General features: G+C 42.4%; 1 protein-coding gene across 5 annotated transcripts in view; it reads left to right on the top strand.

The window, feature by feature from the left end:
- The window catches only part of LOC138663465 (oocyte zinc finger protein XlCOF7.1-like), an 87,479-nt gene extending 67,612 nt beyond the window's left edge, over positions 1 to 19,867 (top strand). For 3 of the 5 annotated variants that reach the window (XM_069749682.1, XM_069749680.1, XM_069749683.1), the window contains exon 7: positions 18,874 to 19,867. In XM_069749682.1, the coding sequence (XP_069605783.1) occupies positions 18,874 to 19,814 (941 nt within the window). In that variant the 3' untranslated portion in view covers positions 19,815 to 19,867. The remainder of the gene's footprint in view (positions 1 to 18,873) is intronic. The other 2 variants (XM_069749684.1, XM_069749681.1) reach the window with 1 other exon arrangement.
- The last annotated feature ends 346 nt before the right edge of the window (positions 19,868 to 20,213 follow it).

Below are 20,213 nucleotides of genomic sequence, written 5' to 3'. Positions count from 1 at the left end.
TGGGAAGATAGAGGAAGTACACTCCGAGGTGGGACGCCTCTGACAAGATATGCAAACCATGAGTGGCCGGATTACGGAAATTGAATCACGGGTATCTATCCTGGAGGACAAATCCATACCTATGGAGACCAAATTGACCAAAGTATCTGGTTCTATAAATGCTTGGAGGCAGAAGGCGGATGACCTAGAGAACAGACTGCGTCGGAATAATATCCGTATTATTGGGCTACCCGAACGCTCAGAAGGTCAGCAGCCCGAGCAATTCTTGGAGAAATGGCTCAAAGATACTCTAGGAGATGAATTCTCCTCAACGTTCTCTGTGGAGAGGGCCCACAGGGTACCTACTAAGCCTCTTCCTCCGGGCACTCAGCCGAGGCCCTTTTTGGTGCGTATCCTTAACTGTAGAGACAGGGATACTATACTTCGCATGGCAAGGCAGAGAAGCCCCATTAAATTTAATAATGCCACTATTTCATTGTTTCCTGATTTCTCAATGGAACTCCAAAAACAACGAGCTCAATTCATGGAGATAAAGAAACGACTCAGAGAAAAGAATATTCTCTATTCAATAGTTTATCCGGCTCGGCTTCGCGTTGTTTATGAGGGCTCTTCCTTTTTTTTGCGTCCCCAGCGGAGGCTGAGGAATGGATGCGGTCTCGTGTGGGAGCAAGTGGGGGAGGGGGGAAAAATCCTAAATTGCTTGCCGCCTCTAGATATGGGTATATAAGAAATGGAACTTCCTCATTCTGGGGGGGTTTTCTTTCACTTTTTTCTTCTCCTTTTTGGTAAGAGGAGCTCCTTCCGCTGACGTCCAAGAAACCACCTTTACCGGACTCTGTGCTCAGAGATGGTACCCTCTTTTTTGGATGGTGATAGGAGTAGGAAACTTTACTCCCTTGTGAAATGTTTTTTTGTTTTTTCTTGTTGTTCAAAGTTTGTCAGTTGTTGTTTTCATAGGATTTGCTGCCATGATTCTCTCTGTTAATTGCAAGAAGTGTGTTTGGTGTGACGATGCATACTATGTCTGGATGAAGGGGTATGGCATCTGATATTGCGTGTATGACCTGGAATGTGAGAGGTCTCGGAACACCCAGAAAGAGAGTGAAAGTATTTTCACAGATACGCCGCTATCATCCCCATATTATAGCTCTGGTTGAAACACATCTGACCAGGGATTCGGCTCGATATGTGCAAAAGCCCTGGGTGCAGTGGTCTGTACATGCATTCCACACTAATTACTCCAGAGGGGTTTCTTTATTAATTCACAAAGATGTTAGATGGGAGGTTGGGGAGATTCGAAGAGATCCAGAAGGACGCTTTATATTTGAACATGCGATGGTGAATTCGAAAGACTACGTTATAATGTGTATATATAATCCCCCTCCGGCTGGCATGTTAATTCTTAAAAAGGCGATAAGCTTTACTTTAAGTTATCCAGACGCACATGTTATGTGCATGGGACATTTTAATTTGGTAATGGATGTTAGCCTGGATAGGCTTAGATTGGACAACATGGTCTCAGAAGAGACCTCCTCTCCTTCTAGGTTATCACTACTTATGGAGGGCACTGGTTGGGTAGATTTATGGAGAACGCACCATCCAGAAGTCAAAGAATTTACTTGCCATTCATCTGTTAGACGTACTTTGTCTCGGTTAGATTATATTTTCGGATCTAGTAACTTGGCGGTATGGGTGGGTGAGGTGAGGCATGGAAGTAGGGGCATTTCAGATCACAGCCCGGTAATCCTTAAACTTAGATTTGGCCACACGAGGAACAATATAGTCTGGAAGTTAAATCCATTTTGGCTGAAACTGATAGAGTCCAGTGACAGGACTGTAGACCAACTGAATTGTTTTATTTCATCTCACTCGGAACCATATAATATTAACGTCTTTTGGGATGCCCTTAAAGCATACCTGAGGGGTTGTCTATCCTCTACAATCTCATACATTAAACGTAGGACCTCACAGGAGGATAATGATATAGAGAGGCGACTGAGAGACTCGGAGGCAGCATACATAGCTAATCAAACGAGTGCAAACAGAGCTGAATGGTTACTTTCTTATAGACTGCATGGCCAATATACTGACACTAAATCTAAGCGCAAACTGTTTTTTACTCGTCAGGCGTACTTTGAACTAGGAAACCAGTCTAGTAGACTTCTAGCATTTATGGTGCGCCAGCATCGCACATCTAATACTATACTTAGGATTCAGAAACCAGATGGTTCAATAACTACCTCGACAGATGACGTACTTCATTGCTTTCATGACTTTTATAAAGAACTATACAGCTCCAGGGGGAATTTTGACACCTTAGACTGTTTAAATTATTTATCAGACATAGAATTCCCTACTCTGAGCCGTACACAACAGGCCTCCTAAAGGTACCTTCACACATAACGATATCGTTAACGATATCGTTGCTTTTTGTGACGTAGCAACGATATCGTTAAGGAAATCGTTATGTGTGACAGCGACCAACGATCAGGCCCCTGCTGGGAGATCGTTGGTCGCTGAGGGAAGTCCAGAATTTTATTTCGTCGCTGGCCTCCCTGCAGACATCGCTAGATCGGCGTGTGTGACACCGATCCAGCGATTTCTTCACTGGAAACCAGGGTAAACATCGGGTTACTAAGCGCAGGGCCGCACTTAGTAACCCGATGTTTACCCTGGTTACCAGCGTAAAAGTAAAAAAACAAACATTACATACTTACCTACCGCTGTCTGTCCCCGGCGCTCTGCTTCTCTGCACTCCTCCTGTACTGGCTGTGAGCGTCGGTCAGCCGGAAAGCAGAGCGGTGACGTCACCGCTCTGCTTTCCGGCCGCTGTGCTCACAGCCAGTGCAGGAGGAGTGCAGAGAAGCAGAGCGCCGGGGACAGACAGCGGTAGGTAAGTATGTAGTGTTTTTTTTTTTTACTTTTACGCTGGTAACCAGGGTAAACATCGGGTTACTAAGCGCGGCCCTGCGCTTAGTAACCCGATGTTTACCCTGGTTACCCAGGGACTTCGGGATCGTTGGTCGCTGGAGAGCTGTCTGTGTGACAGCTCTCCAGTGACCAAACAGCGACGCTGCAGCGATCGACATCGTTGTCGGTATCACTGCAGCGTCGCTGAGTGTGAAGGTACCTTTAGACGCAGATTTTACTCTTGAGGAGATAAATGTGGCCATAGCAGATTTAGCTTCTGGGAAGGCACCCGGTCCAGATGGATTTCCCATGGAGTTGTATAAGAAATATCGAGACACTCTAGCACCTATTCTTTTGAAAGTATTCCAGGGCATCTGGGAAGGGGGTTCCTTGCCAGACTCCTATTATGAAGCAACTATTATAGTTTTAAAAAAAGATGGTAAGGACCCTTTGAAATGTGGATTTTATCGTCCCATTTCATTAGTTAACGTGGACTACAAAATCTTTACTAAAATCCTGGCCACTAGATTAAATATGGTAATATTAGATATAATACACCCAGACCAGACTGGTTTTATGCCGGGTAAGAGTACATATATTAATATCAGGAGAGTGCAATCCATAGCTCAATATAGCTCGCTGGTATTGGAAAATAAGTGGGCCATGGCCTCGCTGGACGCAGCTAAGGCTTTTGACTCTCTAGAATGGTCTTTCCTATTTGCATGTTTACAGAGGTATAAATTTGGTCCTAAATTTCAAAAATGGATTTCCGCAATATATTTGAAACCTAAGGCCCGGATTATTATTAATAATTCCATTTCTGACACATTCTCCTTGGAAAGGGATACCCGCCAGGGATGCCCTCTCTCTCCGGCCCTCTTCACCCTCGCAATTGAAGCGCTAGCGATACGCATGAGATCCACTTTGGCTATTAAGGGCATTAGGATAGCAGATCGCACAGACACCATTGGTCTATATGCGGATGATATGGTAGTTTTTATGGATGACGTGGAGGAGACGCTGCCACATGTGATCACCACCATAGATGGATTTAGTAAACGATCGGGGTTACACATTAACTGGGATAAATCTGCTTTGATGCCTCTTGCCCATGCCCCACTAGACCGTCTTGAAACATTATCCCCATTACCGGTAGTATCTAATTTTAAATACTTGGGAATATTTATACCACAATGCAGTAGACTTGATCTACAACTTAATATTCTTCCACTGTTAGACTTAGTCAAGCATAAGTTCCTTATCTGGAGTAAATTACAATTGGCCGTATCTGGGCGTATAAATTTGGTTAAAATGATATTGCTTCCGAAACTTAATTATTCCTCCAACACAGCGCAGTACCGGTTCCTAAATCCTTTTTCTCGAGCCTAAACTCTCGAACGTCATCCTTTATATGGGGAAAGGCTAGACCTAAACTTAAGTTATCCACCCTACATCGATCTAAACAAATGGGAGGAGCAGCGCTACCAGATTTTTTTTTGTACTATTTAGCTGGACAGCTTAGAGCGTTGGGCAAATGGATGCCTGGGGAATGTTTACCGAACTCAGAGAGCCATTTGATTCATGCTGCAAGGATTAATTGCCCGTTGGGTTTTTTATAAATAAATAAATTCCATTCCCCTAGATTACTGCCACTACTCCGGCTGGCACGACTGATTTGGAAACAGGTTAAAAAAGTAATCCACTTTAATGGAACTGTGGCTGAGATGCCATTATGGAATAATGAATACTTTCCAGGATTACTGAATCACCCCTCTGCTCAGTTCTGGATGTCATATGGTGTTTTCTCAATTAATGATCTATATGAACTGGGAGTTATGTTGTCTTTTGAACAAATGCAAACTAAATATAATGTTCCTAAACCTCAGTTTTTTCGCTATTTGCAACTTAGGACAGCGATCCAATCACATATGTATAGTATAAATGAGACGCAACGAATATCATCCTTCCCATTGATAGGGATCCTTAAATCGCAGGGACCCCATGGCCTTATCTCTGCACTATATACATATATGCTATCCACGGGTGCTGACTCTGTTTTATTACCAATTAAAGAAAAATGGAAGCTTCTGATTCCCGATCTTCAGGAAGAGAACTGGGAAACAATTCTTGAGTCCCCAACTAGGGTTTCTCCCTCGGCCAACAACAAGATGACCCAAATGTATATAATACATCAATCATATTTAACCCCGCTGCGATTATTTAAAATAGGGTGGCCTCAATCTTCAGAATGTCCCAGATGCCACACAATAGATGCAGACTTTATTCATATGGTATGGGGTTGTCCAATTATTTTATCTTTCTGGAAGGAGGTGATCTCATTGTTGTCCTCCCTTGTACACATTCCTGTTCCCCTGAATCCGTTAGTATGTCTGTTTGGAGTCTTGGAGGAAGAGATTTGGGCACACCATGTTAAAATTCTTTTGAGAGAGACACTTTTCTTGGCAAGGAAAATAATAGCCCTGCGTTGGATGGGTAATACACATCCATCTTTCAGAGCCTGGATTGAGCTGGTAAACTCAATTATACTTTATGAACGAACCTTATACCACAATCGGGGCTGCTTAGGGAAATTTAATAAAATCTGGGATGCATGGAACTCATCATTTCTTACTATGTCATCTCATCGGTAATGTTCCAGCTCCAAATTGATAGTACTTAAGGTGGATCTTGCATTAGTTCGCACTTGGTTCACAATCTGAAGTATTAATGGGATGGAGATTGTTATGGCAGTGGGTTTGTTTTAGGGTTTTTGAGTTTTAAGTAACTGCTTTAGACATGTTGTAATATCTTATGTCACTTTTATTGCTATTTCATGGATATTATGCTGATTGTATATGTCCTGATTTGAATATTTGCCAACCATATATGTCTTAATTCTGTTGTTGTTGTTTAATAAACGAATATAAAAATAAAAATGTTGTTTTAACCCCAGATTTTACATTGGAAAATAGGTAGATAGGTAAATGGTCACTACACCCATAAATGAATTAGCAGAGGGGTGTAATTTCCAATTCCCAGAGGGGTGTCATTTCCAATTCCCAGAGGGGTGTCATTTCCCAATGGGATCACTTCAGGGGGGATTCTGCTGTTATGGCACTTTGGAGAACCGCTAAATGCCAGAACAACAGAATCCCCTGAAGTGACCCCATTTTGGAAATGACACCCCTCTAGGAATTCATCTATGGATATAGTGACCATTTTCACTACATGGATGATTTCCAGAGACACGTAGTGGAAGTTTTAGAGCAAAAATTGCGAAAATGTAATTGTAGTGCCCCAATATATTGTGCCCAGCTTGTATCTCCGGAGACATCCCCCCCACCTACCCCCGGAAATTGTTAAGTCAGCTCTACTAAAATGTGTCTGTCACTAAATAAACCAAATGCTTGAATGTCAAAACAGTTTAAAAACGTGGTTCTGTGTGGAAGATTTTAAATCAGTCGTGGAGGCATAAGGCTGGCAATGATGGGCATTGTGGGCAATAATAAGGGTATCATGCCTCATTCCTCTCTTGGAACATACACAACATCTTCTCTGGGGTTCTTTCTTGTTTCAGTTGCTGGAATGAGTGCAATAAAATGTCCCTCAGTGAGCCTTCTGACATCTTCAGATTCTAAAAGATTGGCGGGGACAACATTTTCAAAAACAAGATTTTCAATTACCTTTTTCTGATAATCAAAGAAAGCATCTGCATTTCCGGCTTTTTTATATGACACAAAATAATTATATGTGGCCACCTGAAACAAATAAATGGCTAACTTTTTATACCAGATATATGATTTTCTTGATACCTGATATGGCTGTAGAACCTGGTCTGCAAGGTCCACACCCCCCATATATTTGTTGTAGTCAATGACAGACACAGGTTTTGGAGTAGTGGATCCCTGTTGGTCTGCAGTGGCCCTTGTGGCATCTGTGTGGATCGAGCTTAGGATAAAAATATCTTTTTTATCCTTATACTTAAGGGCAAGCAGCTCTCCATTGTGTAAAGCACCTGTCTGCCCCTTTCTTAACTTTTCATTGACCACTGATTGTGGAAACCCCTGACAGTTTTTGCGAATGGTCCCACAAGCCCCCATGTTATGTTCAACCGGGCTTTTAAATGGAGGTATGCCGGTGTAGTAGTTGTCAACATACAGATTGTAGCCTTTTTGTAAAAATTGAGTTATCAGCTCCCACCCGATTTTTCCAGATGTCCCCAGATAAGTAGGGCATCCTGGTGGGTTTAGTTGGCTATCTTTGCCCTCATAAATGCGAAAAGTTGATGTGTATCCTGTTGAACTCTCGCACATTTTATAGAGATTTATTCCGAACCTGGCCCTCTTAGAAGGAATAAGTTGCTTGAGGTGCAGTCTTTGGAATTTTACAAGGGACTTATCCATGGAAATGTTTTCTGTTGGGGTCTAAAGCTTTAAGAACTTTTCTGTCATGTCTTCGATGAAGGGTCTGATTTTGAATATTCTGTCATGTTCTGGGGCATTTCTGGGCAGGCATTGACTGTTGTCCTTTAAATGCTAAAATCTTATAAGCATATCATAATGGGTCCTAGGAAGAATGGCAGGAAACATAGGGGTGGCTTGAACAGGGCGGTTGGACGAATGCTCTTTTTTTTTTTTTTTTAACAAGCACCATAGCGAATGTAAGTCTTGAAAATGTTTTCATTTCTAGGATTTTAGTTGGTGTCCATAAATTTGACCTAGCATGATAGGAGCGTGGATTCTGGCTGATGAATTGGGACACATATAAATTTGTTTGTAGGACAATATGCTCCAGCAAGCTATCTGTCAGAAACAAATTAAATAAATTAATCGGTCCAAAATTTTCGCCTCCCATTTATACCAGGAATGGCATTAAAATTAGGGATGACTGGAGTAGCCGAATCCGAAGCCTCTTGGACATTGGTGTGCGCCAATTCACGAGCACTAGGGACAGCGCTAGTACTGGGCATTGTTCCTTGAGTTGGAGATTTTTCTCCGGAAGCGCTATTTGTCCTTCTTCTTGTACTGGTCCATGCGTGTGAGGATGGACCAGAATCATTGCACATTTCTGAGCTATCACTGTCACTGCTAATAAAGCCCACGAAATCCACATCGCCATCTGGCACTGCACTTTCTTCACTGTCAGAACATAAAAGTGCATAATAGTGATGAGCGAGTGTACTCGTTGCTCGCGTGACCTCCGAGTATTTGTTATTGCTCAGAGATATAGTTTTTATCGCCTCAGTTGCATGATTTACTGCTTCCAGATAAGCTGAATACATGTGTGAATACCCTAACAAACAGGCATTCCTCACATGTATTCAGCTTATCTGGAAGCCGTAAATCATGCAACTGAGGCGATAAAAACTATATCTCAGAGCAATACCAAATACTCGGAGGTCACCCGAGCGTCGTCGGGAAAACCCGAGCAACAAGTACACTCGCTCATCACTAGTGCATAAGCCTCCTTTGCACTATAAGGCCGGTTTCACACGTCCAGATAATTCCAGTACCGTATAAAATCGGTACTGGAGTTATCCGTGTCCGTGTGCTCACGTGGCGGCACATCAGTGTGGCACACGTGCGGCACACATGTGCCGCCCGTGTGCCCACTGGGTACCACACGCACCGTGCAGGAGACAGCGCTAAAGTTTAGCGCTGTCCCCTGCATCGTGCTGAATCCGCGATTCATATCTTCCCTGCAGCAGCGTTTGCTGCAGAGAAAATATGAATAATAGTGTTTAAAATAAAGATCTATGTGTCCCTATGGGAGGTGGAGCTGCATATTCATTACTGTAAATGAGCAGCCCCACGTGACCGCATACAGGAGAAGATGCGGCCAGACCAGGAAGCAGCGACAGCCAATGAGGGAGGCGGGTGAGTATTTTCAGAACAGGAGTGCGGGGGACACATAGATCTTTATTTTAAACACTATTATTCATATTTTCTCTGCAGCAAACGCTGCTGCAGGGAAGATATGAATCGCGGATTCAGCACCAGTGGGGGGGGACAGCGCTTAATGTAGCGCTGTCCCCTGCACGGCACACGGACTGCACACGGACAATGTCCGTGTGCGGTATGTGTTTTACACGGGCCCATTGACTTTAATGGGTCCGTGTAATACGTGCGCTCCCACGAACACTGACATGTCTCCGTGTTTGGCACACGGAGACACGGTCCGCAAAAAATCACTGACATCTGAACAGATGCAGTGATTTTTATGTGTCTACGTGTGTCAGTATCTCCGGTACGTGAGGAAACTGTCACCTCACATACCGGAGACACTGACGTGTGAAACCGGCCTCATGCTGACGGGCCACTTTATTTGTTTTTTTTTTCCGGGAATAGAAAACTGATGTGACGTGAATAAATTATTGAGGAGACAATTGAGAAAAGCCTAATTCTTTAGCCTAACCATAACTTTAGAATAAACCCTAAGTCTAACTTTAGGCTAACAATAACCCTAACTTTAGCCTAACAATAACCCCAACTTTAGCCTAACATCAACCCTAACTTTAGACTAACACTAAGGCCTCTTTTCCACTTGCGAGGAAAACGGACGAGTGCAATCCGATAAAAAATCGGATTGCACTTGGACCAATGTTATTCAATAGGTGACATTCCATTTGCGATTTTTTTTCTCAGCCGCAATCGGACTGAGACTCGCCAATGCAAGTCAATGGGTGCGATTAAAAAAAACGTACAGCACTCGCACCATGCGAGTGCTGTTCGATTTTTACGCATCGGTGTCCTTTGAAAAGCCGGCAATTCAGCGCGGTGTACAGTAAAATCACTCTGACAGGTTAGATTAGAGTAGATATATACACAGAGAAAAGTATTTAGTCAGTCAGCAATAGTGCAAGTTCCACCACCTAATAAGATGAGAGGCGTCTGTAATTTACATCATAGGTAGACCTCAACTATGCGAGACAAACTGAGAAAAAAAAATCCAGAAAATCACATTGTCTGTTTTTTTTTATCATTTTATTTGCATATTATGGTGGAAAATAAGTATTTGGTCAGAAACAAACAATCAAGATTTCTGGCTCTCACAGACCTGTAACTTCTTCTTTAACCCCTTTCTGCCATCAGACGTACTATTGCGTCCATGGGGGGTGGGCCCTACTTCCCAAGGACGCAATAGTACGTCATATGCGATCGGCAGCGCTCACGGGGGGAGCGGCGCCGATCGCGGCCGGGTGTCAGCTGCCTATCGCAGCTGACATCCGGCACTATGTGCCAGGAGCGGTCACGGACCGCCCCCGGCACATTAACCCCCGGCACACCGCGATCAAAGATGATCGCGATGTGCCGGCGGTGCAGGGAAGCACCGCGCAGGGAGGGGGGCTCCCTGCGGGCTTCCCTGAGCCCCCCGCAGCAACGCGATGTGATCACGTTGCTGCGAGGGTCTTGCCGCCCTCCCTCCCTGCTCCAGGTCCCGGATCCAAGATGGCCGCGGATCCGGGTCCTGCAGGGAGGGAGGTGGCTTCACAGAGCCTGCTCAGAGCAGGCACTGTGAAGGCTGCAGCGCTGCATGTCAGATCAGTGATCTGACAGAGTGCTGTGCAAACTGTCAGATCACTGATCTGTGATGTCCCCCCCTGGGACAAAGTAAAAAAGTAAAAAAAAAAATTTCCAAATGTGTAAAAAAAATTAAAAAAAAATATTCCTAAATAATGAAAAAAAAAAAAAAAATATTCCCATAAATACATTTCTTCATCTAAATAAAAAAAAAAAAAAAACAATAAAAGTACACATATTTAGTATCGCCGCGTCCGTATCGACTCGCCCTATAAAACTGGCACACTAGTTAACCCCTTCAGTAAACACCGTAAGAAAAAAAAAAAAAAAAACGAGGCAAAAAACGACGCTTTATTATCATACCGCCGAACAAAAAGTGGAATAACACGTGATCAAAAAGACAGATATAAATAACCATGGTACCGCTGAAAGCGTCATCTTGTCCCGCAAAAAACGAGCCACCATACAGCATCATCAGCAAAAAAATGAAAAAGTTATAGTCCTGAGAATAAAGCGATGCCAAAATAATTATTTTTTCTATAAAATAGTTTTTATCGTATAAAAGCGCCAAAACATAAAAAAATGATATAAATGAGATGTCGCTGTAATCGTACTGACCCGAAGAATAAAACTGCTTTATCAATTTTACCAAACGCGGAACGGTATAAACGCCTCCCCCAAAAGAAATTCATGAATAGCTGGTTTTTGGTCATTCTGTCTCACAAAAATCGGAATAAAAAGCGATCAAAAAATGTCACGTGCCCGAAAATGTTACCAATAAAAACGTCAACTCGTCGTGCAAAAAACAAGACCTCACATGACTGTGTGGACCAAAATATGGAAAAATTATAGCTCTCAAAATGTGGTAACGCAAAAAATATTTTTTGCAATAAAAAGCGTCTTTCAGTGTGTGACGGCTGCCAATCATAAAAATCCGCTAAAAAACCCGCTATAAAAGTAAATCAAACCCCCCTTCATCACCCCCTTAGTTAGGGAAAAATAAAAAAATGTATTTATTTCCATTTTCCCGTTAGGGCTAGGGTTAGGGCTAGGGTTAGGGCTAGTGTTAGGGTTAGGGTTAGGGCTAGGGTTAGGGCTAGGGTTAGGGCTAGGGCTAGGGTTAGGGCTAGGGTTAGGGCTAGGGTTAGGGCTAGGGTTAGGGCTAGGGTTAGGGTTAGGGCTAGGGTTAGGGCTAGGGTTAGGGTTAGGGTTAGGGCTAGGGTTAGGGCTAGGGTTAGGGCTAGGGTTAGGGCTAGGGTTAGGGTTAGGGCTAGGGTTAGGGTTGGGGCTAGGGTTAGGGCTAGGGTTAGGGCTAGGGTTAGGGCTACAGTTAGGGTTGGGGCTAAAGTTACAGTTAGGGTTTAGATTACATTTACAGTTGGGAATAGGGTTGGGATTAGGGTTAGGGGTGTGTCAGGGTTAGAGGTGTGGTTAGGGTTACCGTTGGAATTAGGGTTAGGGGAGTGTTTGGATTAGGGTTTCAGTTATAATTGGGGGGTTTCCACTGTTTAGGCACATCAGGGGCTCTCCAAAAGCGACATGGCGTCCGATCTCAATTCCAGCCAATTCTGCGTTGAAAAAGTAAAACAGTGCTTCTTTCCTTCCGAGCTCACCCGTGTGCCCAAACAGGGGTTTACCCCAACATATGGGGTATCAGCGTACTCAGGACAAATAGGACAACAACTGTTGGGGTCCAATTTCTCCTGTTACCCTTGGGAAAATACAAAACTGGGGGCTAAAAAATAATTTTTGTGGGAAAAAAAAGATTTTTTATTTTTACGGCTCTGCGTTATAAACTGTAGTGAAACACTTGGGGTTCAAAGTTCTCACAACACATCTAGATAAGTTCCCGGGGGGGTCTAGTTTCCAATATGGGGTCACTTGTGGGGGGTTTCTACTGTTTAGGTACATTAGGGGCTCTGCAAACGCAATGTGACGCCTGCAGACCATTCCATCTAAGTCTGCATTCAAATGGCACTCCTTCCCTTCCGAGCCCTCCCATGCGCCCAAACAGTGGTTTCCCCCCACATATGGGGTATCAGCGCACTCAGGACAAATTGGACAACACATTTTTGGGTCCAATTTCTCCTGTTACCCTCGGGAAAATACAAAACTGGGGGCTAAAAAATAATTTTTGTGGGAAAAAAATTTTGTTTTATTTTTACGGCTCTCCATTATAAACCTCTGTGAAGCCCTTGGTGGGTCAAAGCGCTCACCACACATCTAGATAAGTTCCTTAGGGGGTCTACTTTCCAAAATGGTGTCACTTGTGGGGGGTTTCTACTGTTTAGGTACATTAGGGGCTCTGCAAACGCAATGTGACGCCTGCAGACCATTCCATCTAAGTCTGCATTCAAATGGCACTCCTTCCCTTCCGAGCCCTCCCATGCGCCCAAACAGTGGTTTCCCCCCACATATGGGGTATCAGCGCACTCAGGACAAATTGGACAACACATTTTTGGGTCCAATTTCTCCTGTTACCCTCGGGAAAATACAAAACTGGGGGCTAAAAAATAATTTTTGTGGGAAAAAAATTTTGTTTTATTTTTACGGCTCTCCATTATAAACCTCTGTGAAGCCCTTGGTGGGTCAAAGCGCTCACCACACATCTAGATAAGTTCCTTAGGGGGTCTACTTTCCAAAATGGTGTCACTTGTGAGTGGTTTCTACTATTTAGGTACATTAGGGGCTCTGCAAACGCAACATGGCGTCTCATCTCAATTCCTGTCAATTTTGCATTGAAAAGTCAAACGGCGCTCCTTCCTTTCCGAGCTCTCCCATCCGCCCAAACAGTGGTTTACCCCCACATATGGGGTATCAGCGCACTCAGGACAAATTGTACAACAACTTTTGGGGTCCAATTTCTTCTCTTACCCTTGGAAAAATAAAAAATTGGGGGCGAAAAGATAATTTTTGTGAAAAAATATGATTTTTTTATTTTTACGGTTCTGCATTATAAACTTCTGTGAAGCACTGGGTGGGTCAAAGTGCTCACCACACCTCTAGATAAGTTCCTTAGGGGGTCTACTTTCCAAAATGGTGTCACTTGTGGGGGGTTTCAATGTTTAGGCACATCAGTGGCTTTCCAAACGCAACATGGCATCCCATCTCAATTCCTGTCAATTTTGCATTGAAAAGTCAAACGGCGCTCCTTCCCTTCCGAGCTCTCCCATCCGCCCAAACAGTGGTTTACCCCCACATATGGGATATCAGCTTACTCAGGACAAATTGTACAACAACTATTGGGGTCCAATTTCTTCTCTTACCCTTGGAAAAATAAAAAATTGGGGGCGAAAAGATAATTTTTGTGAAAAAATATGATTTTTTATTTTTACGGTTCTACATTATAAACTTCTGTGAAGCACTTGGTGGGTGAAAGAGCTCACCACACCTCTAGATAAGTTCCTTAGGGGGTCTACTTTCCAAAATGGTGTCACTTGTGGGGGGTTTCAATGTTTAGCCACATCAGGGGCTCTCCAAACGAAACATGGCGTCCCATCTCAATTCCAGTCAATTTTGCATTGAAAAGTCAAATGGCGCTCCTTCGCTTCCGAGCTGTGCCATGCGCCCAAACAGTGGTTTACCCCCACATGTGGGGTATTGGCGTACTCAGGACAAATTGTACAACAATGATTGTGGTCCATTTTCTCCTGTTACCCTTGGTAAAATAAAACAAATTGGAGCTGAATTAAATTTTTTGTGAAAAAAAGTTAAATGTTCATTTTTATTTAAACATTCAAAAAATTCCTGTGAAGCACCAGAAGGGTTAATAAACTTCTTGAATGTGGTTTTAAGCACCTTGAGGGGTGTAGTTTTTAGAATGGTGTCACACTTGGGTATTTTCTATCATATAGACCCCTCAAAATGACTTCAAATGAGATGTGGTCCCTAAAAAAAAAATGGTGTTGTAGAAATGAGAAATTGCTGGTCAACTTTTCACCCTTATAACTCCCTAACAAAAAAAAATTTTGGTTCCAAAATTGTGCTGATGTAAAGTAGACATGTGGGAAATGTTACTTATTAAGTATTTTGTGTGACATATCTCTGTGATTTAATTGCATAAAAATTCAAAGTTGGAAAATTGCGAAATTTTCATAATTTTTGCCAAATTTCCGTTTTTTTCACAAATAAACGCAGGTACTATCAAAGAATTTTTACCATTGTCATGAAGTACAATATGTCACGAGAAAACAATGTCAGATTCACTGGGATCCGTTGAAGCGTTCCAGAGTTATAACCTCATAAAGGGACAGTGGTCAGAATTGTAAAAATTGGCCCGGTCATTAACGTGCAAACCACCCTTGGGGGTAAAGGGGTTAAGAGTCTCCTCTTTCCTCCACTCATTACCTGTAGTAATGGCACCTGTTTATACTTGTTATCAGTATAAAAAGACACCTGTGCACACCCTCAAACAGTCTGACTCCAAACTCCACTATGGTGAAGACCAAAGAGCTGTCAAAGGACACCAGAAACAAAATTGTAGCCCTGCACCAGGCTGGGAAGACTGAATCTGCAATAGCCAACCAGCTTGGAGTGAAGAAATCAACAGTGGGAGCAATAATTAGAAAATGGAAGACATACAAGACCACTGATAATCTCCCTCGATCTGGGGCTCCACGCAAAATCCCACCCCGTGGGGTCAGAATGATCACAAGAACGATGAGCAAAAATCCCAGAACCACGCGGGGGGACCTAGTGAATGAACTGCAGAGAGCTGGGACCAATGTAACAAGGCCTACCATAAGTAACACACTACGCCACCATGGACTCAGATCCTGCAGTGCCAGACGTGTCCCACTGCTTAAGCCAGTACATGTCCGGGCCCGTCTGAAGTTTGCTAGAGAGCATTTGGATGATCCAGAGGAGTTTTGGGAGAATGTCCTATGGTCTGATGAAACCAAACTGGAACTGTTTGGTAGAAACACAACTTGTCGTGTTTGGAGGAAAAAGAATACTGAGTTGCATCCATCAAACACCATACCTACTGTAAAGCATGGTGGTGGAAACATCATGCTTTGGGGCTGTTTCTCTGCAAAAGGGCCAGGACGACTGATCCGGGTACATGAAAGAATGAATGGGGCCATGTATCGTGAGATTTTGAGTGCAAACCTCCTTCCATCAGCAAGGGCATTGAAGATGAAACGTGGCTGGGTCTTTCAACATGACAATGATCCAAAGCACACCGCCAGGGCAATGAAGGAGTGGCTTCTTAAGAAGCATTTCAAGGTCCTGGAGTGGCCTAGCCAGTCTCCAGATCTCAACCCTATAGAAAACCTTTGGAGGGAGTTGAAAGTCCGTGTTGCCAAGCGAAAAGCCAAAAACATCACTGCTCTAGAGGAGATCTGCATGGAGGAATGGGCCAACATACCAACAACAGTGTGTGGCAACCTTGTGAAGACTTACAGAAAACGTTTGACATCTGTCATTGCCAACAAAGGATATATTACAAAGTATTGAGATGAAATTTTGTTTCTGACCAAATACTTATTTTCCACCATAATATGCAAATAAAATGTAAAAAAACAGACAATGTGATTTTCTGGATTTTTTTTTCTCAGTTTGTCTCCCATAGTTGAGGTCTACCTATGATGTAAATTACAGACACCTCTCATCTTTTTAAGTGGTGGAACTTGCACTATTGCTGACTGACTAAATACTTTTTTGCCCCACTGTGTATATATATGTCAGGGAGATATATATATGGAGATATATAGGGGATGGCAAAAGCCATTACCGGCTTTTAAGCTATCTAGCGCCGCATTAAAGATAAATCATATATATATATATATATATATATAATCTTTAATGCGGCGCTAGATAGCTTAAAAGCCGGTAATGGCTTTTGCCATCCCCTTCACAAACCCGACATGATATGAAACATGGTTTACATACAGTGAACCATCTCATATCCCCTCTTTTTTTGCATATTCCACACTACTAATGTTAGTAGTGTGTATGTGCAAAATTTGGGCGTTCTAGCTAAGCGTTAAATCGTGGAAAAAAATTGGTGTGGGCTCCCGCGCAATTTTCTCCGCCAGAGTGGTAAAGCCAGTGACTGAGGGCAGATATTAATAGCCTGGAGAGGTCCATGGTTATTGGCCCCCCTGGCAGAAAAGGCACACCTGGAAGATGCGCCTATTCTGGCACTTGGCAACTATCTTCCCATTCCCGTGTAGGGGTGGAATATGGGTAATGAAGGGTTAATTTCACCTTGCTATTGTAAGGTGACATTAAGCCAGATTAATAATGGAGAGGTGTCAATTATGACACCTATCCATTATTAATCCAATAGTATGAAATGGTTAAAAAACACACACATTATTACAAAGTCTTTTAATGAAATAAAGACACAGGTTGTTGTAATATTTTATTATACTGGTAATCCACCTGAAGACCCTCGTTCTGTAAAAAAAGGTAAAATAAAAAAACAATAATATCCCATACCTTCCGATGATCAGTCTCATCGCACGCTGTAAATCCATCTGAAGGGGTCAACTAATTTTACACCCAGGAGCTCTGCTAATGCAGCTGGGCTCCTGGCTGTAAAACCCCGGGAATGAATGGAATGTAGGTCAATGACCTGTAGTTACCTTCAGTCGCGGTGATGCGCCCTCTGCTGGATGTCCTCATATGAACTCGAGTGTGGGAAAATATTCTGAAAAGTTCCCAGTTATCAGTATAATAAAATATTATAACAAACTGTGTCTTTATTTCATTAAAAGACTTTGTAATAATGTGTGTGTGTGTGTGTGTGTGTTTTTTTTAACCATTTTATAGAATTGGATTAATAATGGATAGGTGTCATAATTGACGCCTCTCCATTATTAATCTGGCTTAGTGTCACCTTACAATAGCAAGGTGACATTAACCTTCATTACCCCATATCCCACATGGGAATGGGAAGAGAGAGGCCAAGTGCCAGAATAGGCGCATCTTCCAGATGTGCCTTTTCTGGGGTGGCTGGGGGCAGATGTTTTTAGCTAGGGGGGGGCCAAGAACCATGGACCCTCTCCAGGCTATTAATATCTGCCCTCAGTCACTGGCTTTACCACTCTGGCGGAGAAAATTGCGCGGGAGCCCACACCAATATTTTCCGCGATTTAACCCTTAAATTTAATAGCTAGAGCGCCCAAATTTTGCAGATACACACTACTAACATTAGTAGTGTGGAATATGCAAAAAAAAGGGGATATGAGATGGTTTACTATATGTAAACCATGTCTCATATCATGTCGGGTTTGTGAAGGAGATAGCAAAAGCCAGCAATTGAATTATCGGCTTTTAAGCTATCTAGCGCTGCATTAAATGTAAATATATAGGTGTCTCCCTGACATATATATATGTATACATACCTATTCTATGTGTATAGATCTACTCTAATCTAACCTGTCAGTGTGATTTTACTGTAAACTGCGCTGAATTACCGGCTTTTCAAAGGACAGCGGTGCGTTAAAATCGGACAGCAATACGGATGTCATACGGATGTTGCGATAAAAAAAAAATCGCATGACAATCGCATACGTCACATCCGTTTTTTTGGTCCGTAAATCGGACCGTTTTTTTTTCTCTCAAGTGGAAAAGAGGCCTAACCCTAACTATAGCACTAACCCTAACCTGCCTTAACTGTTTTTTTTTTTTTTTTAAATTTATAACAAGATCGCTGACTGACACGGCTGTTGCCAGCAGCACTTGTAACACTGTTTCTCCTCTAATCTCTCACTGACAGGAGATCTGAGGAGAAACAACGTTTTTATGAGGCACCCGGGAAAGTTAGTTGCTATTTCAAACTTTCCTAGTGATATGTCTCATTGGCTGGTGTGACGCTGACGTCATCAGGACCTGAATCAATTCAGTCTCGATGAAGGCAGGGGTCATAGGAAGTGTTGTGCGACGGAATCCCCTCATTATAAGGTACATGGGGGTCCCAATGAGCAGTGGATGTTGGAGAGTGAAAATTACTATTTGCCATTTTATTACCCAGTACATAGTGCCCAGATTGTGCTCCAGGAGACACACACCGCAATTTTAGTGGATTCTTCTCACTATAATATTGATAAATACAGGGATCGTAAATGTTGTTTGAGCACACTGCAAGACTCAGAAGTGAAAGCGGATTTTGCTGGATTATTTTATAGAAACCCTGTTGCTTTTCAACAGCCTTTGAGCCACTAGTGGTGTGGGAACCTCTGTTTTTCCATTGACAGATGATGGACCTGAGTGGGGACTTATTTTTTCTGAGATATTCGATATTTGGGAGGCAGAATGAACAGTTGAACACCACACACTACTGGGTCATCCAACAAGGTTTTCTATTAGTCTGTGAACTGTCATTGTTTTGATAAATATTTTTTTTACGTAGCTTGCCATTTTTATGGACAGTTTAAGTAGAAATGTTCAATAATATAAAGCTCAAAGATATTTTATTAATTTTTTTTTATCTTAGCAGATGACTGTACCAGGAGATCAGAGGGACAGCTGACAACTTCAATTTTTAAATCTGATTATCTTGAGATCCTACAGGATACAACTGAAGTGATTGCCATGACTCCAGATATATCATCATCCATTCACAGCAAAGATCTGTCATCTGATCCTATGAAAAAGGTCCTGTCTTCTCATTCATTACTGACTACTAAGGAAAATCAAAGTCACAAAAGAGGCATTAAAAAACAAACTGCTCCTAAAGCAAAGAAGTCATTTTCATGTTCAGAATGTGGGAAATGTTTTGACAAGAAATCACATTTTGATAGGCACCAGAGAATTCACACAGGGGAGAAGCCTTTTTCATGTTCAGAATGTGAAAAATGTTTTAACAATAAATCAAATTGTGTTAAGCACCAGAGAACTCACACAGGGCAGAAACCTTTTTCTTGTTCAGAATGTGGGAAATGTTTTACCGTCAAAAACTCTCTTGTTGTACACCAAAGAACTCACACGGGCGAGAAGCCTTTTTCATGTTCAGAATGTGGGAAATGTTTTAACCTGCAATCAGTTCTTGTTGTTCACCACAGAACTCACACAGGGCAGAAGCCTTTTTCATGTTCAGAATGTGGGAAATGTTTTACCCACAAAGAGAGTTTTGTTAAACACCAAAGAACCCACACAGGGGAGAAACCTTTTTCCTGTTCAGAATGTGGGAAACGTTTTTGTCAGATAGGGCATCTTGTTAGTCACAATAGAACTCACACAGGGGAGAAGCCTTTTTTCTGTTCAGAATGTGGGAAATGTTTTAACAGGAAAGGGAGTCTTGATTTACACCAAAGAACCCACACAGGAGAGATGCCTTTTTCATGTTCAGAATGTGGGAAATGTTTTAAATGGAAAGCGCTTCTTGTTAGACATCAGAGCAGTCACACAGGGCAGAAGCCTTTTTCATTTTCTTAATGTGGGAAATATTTTACTTGCAAATCATCTGTTAATAAACATCAGAGACGTCACATAGAGAAAAGCCTTTTTTATGTTCAGAATGTTGGAATAGTTTTAACCAAAATGGAATCTTCTTAAATGGGTTATATCTTGTCATTCCTCATGTTTGCTGACAAAAGGATAAAACTAAACTTTATTAATTCCAATGTAAAACTATACCCATAATTTACCCCCTGAAGGTTAGTCAGTAGGTGACTAATAGAAAAAACATGTACCCCACAGTTCAGTATATAGGGTGAGGTGACGTATACACACTCACTCTCCAAGCCTCTCATTTCTTTGGCTTTCATCATCCTCACCAAAGGCGACTCATCAGGAGACTATTTAATATTGACCTATATTCAAGCGAGACTAGAC

Source organism: Ranitomeya imitator, chromosome 2 (genome assembly GCF_032444005.1).
Source record: "Ranitomeya imitator isolate aRanImi1 chromosome 2, aRanImi1.pri, whole genome shotgun sequence".
In the NCBI taxonomy this organism is placed as follows: Eukaryota; Metazoa; Chordata; class Amphibia; order Anura; family Dendrobatidae; genus Ranitomeya; species Ranitomeya imitator.
The sequence above is the reverse complement of the archived record's forward strand: the minus strand, read 5'-3'. Positions and strand labels throughout refer to the sequence as shown.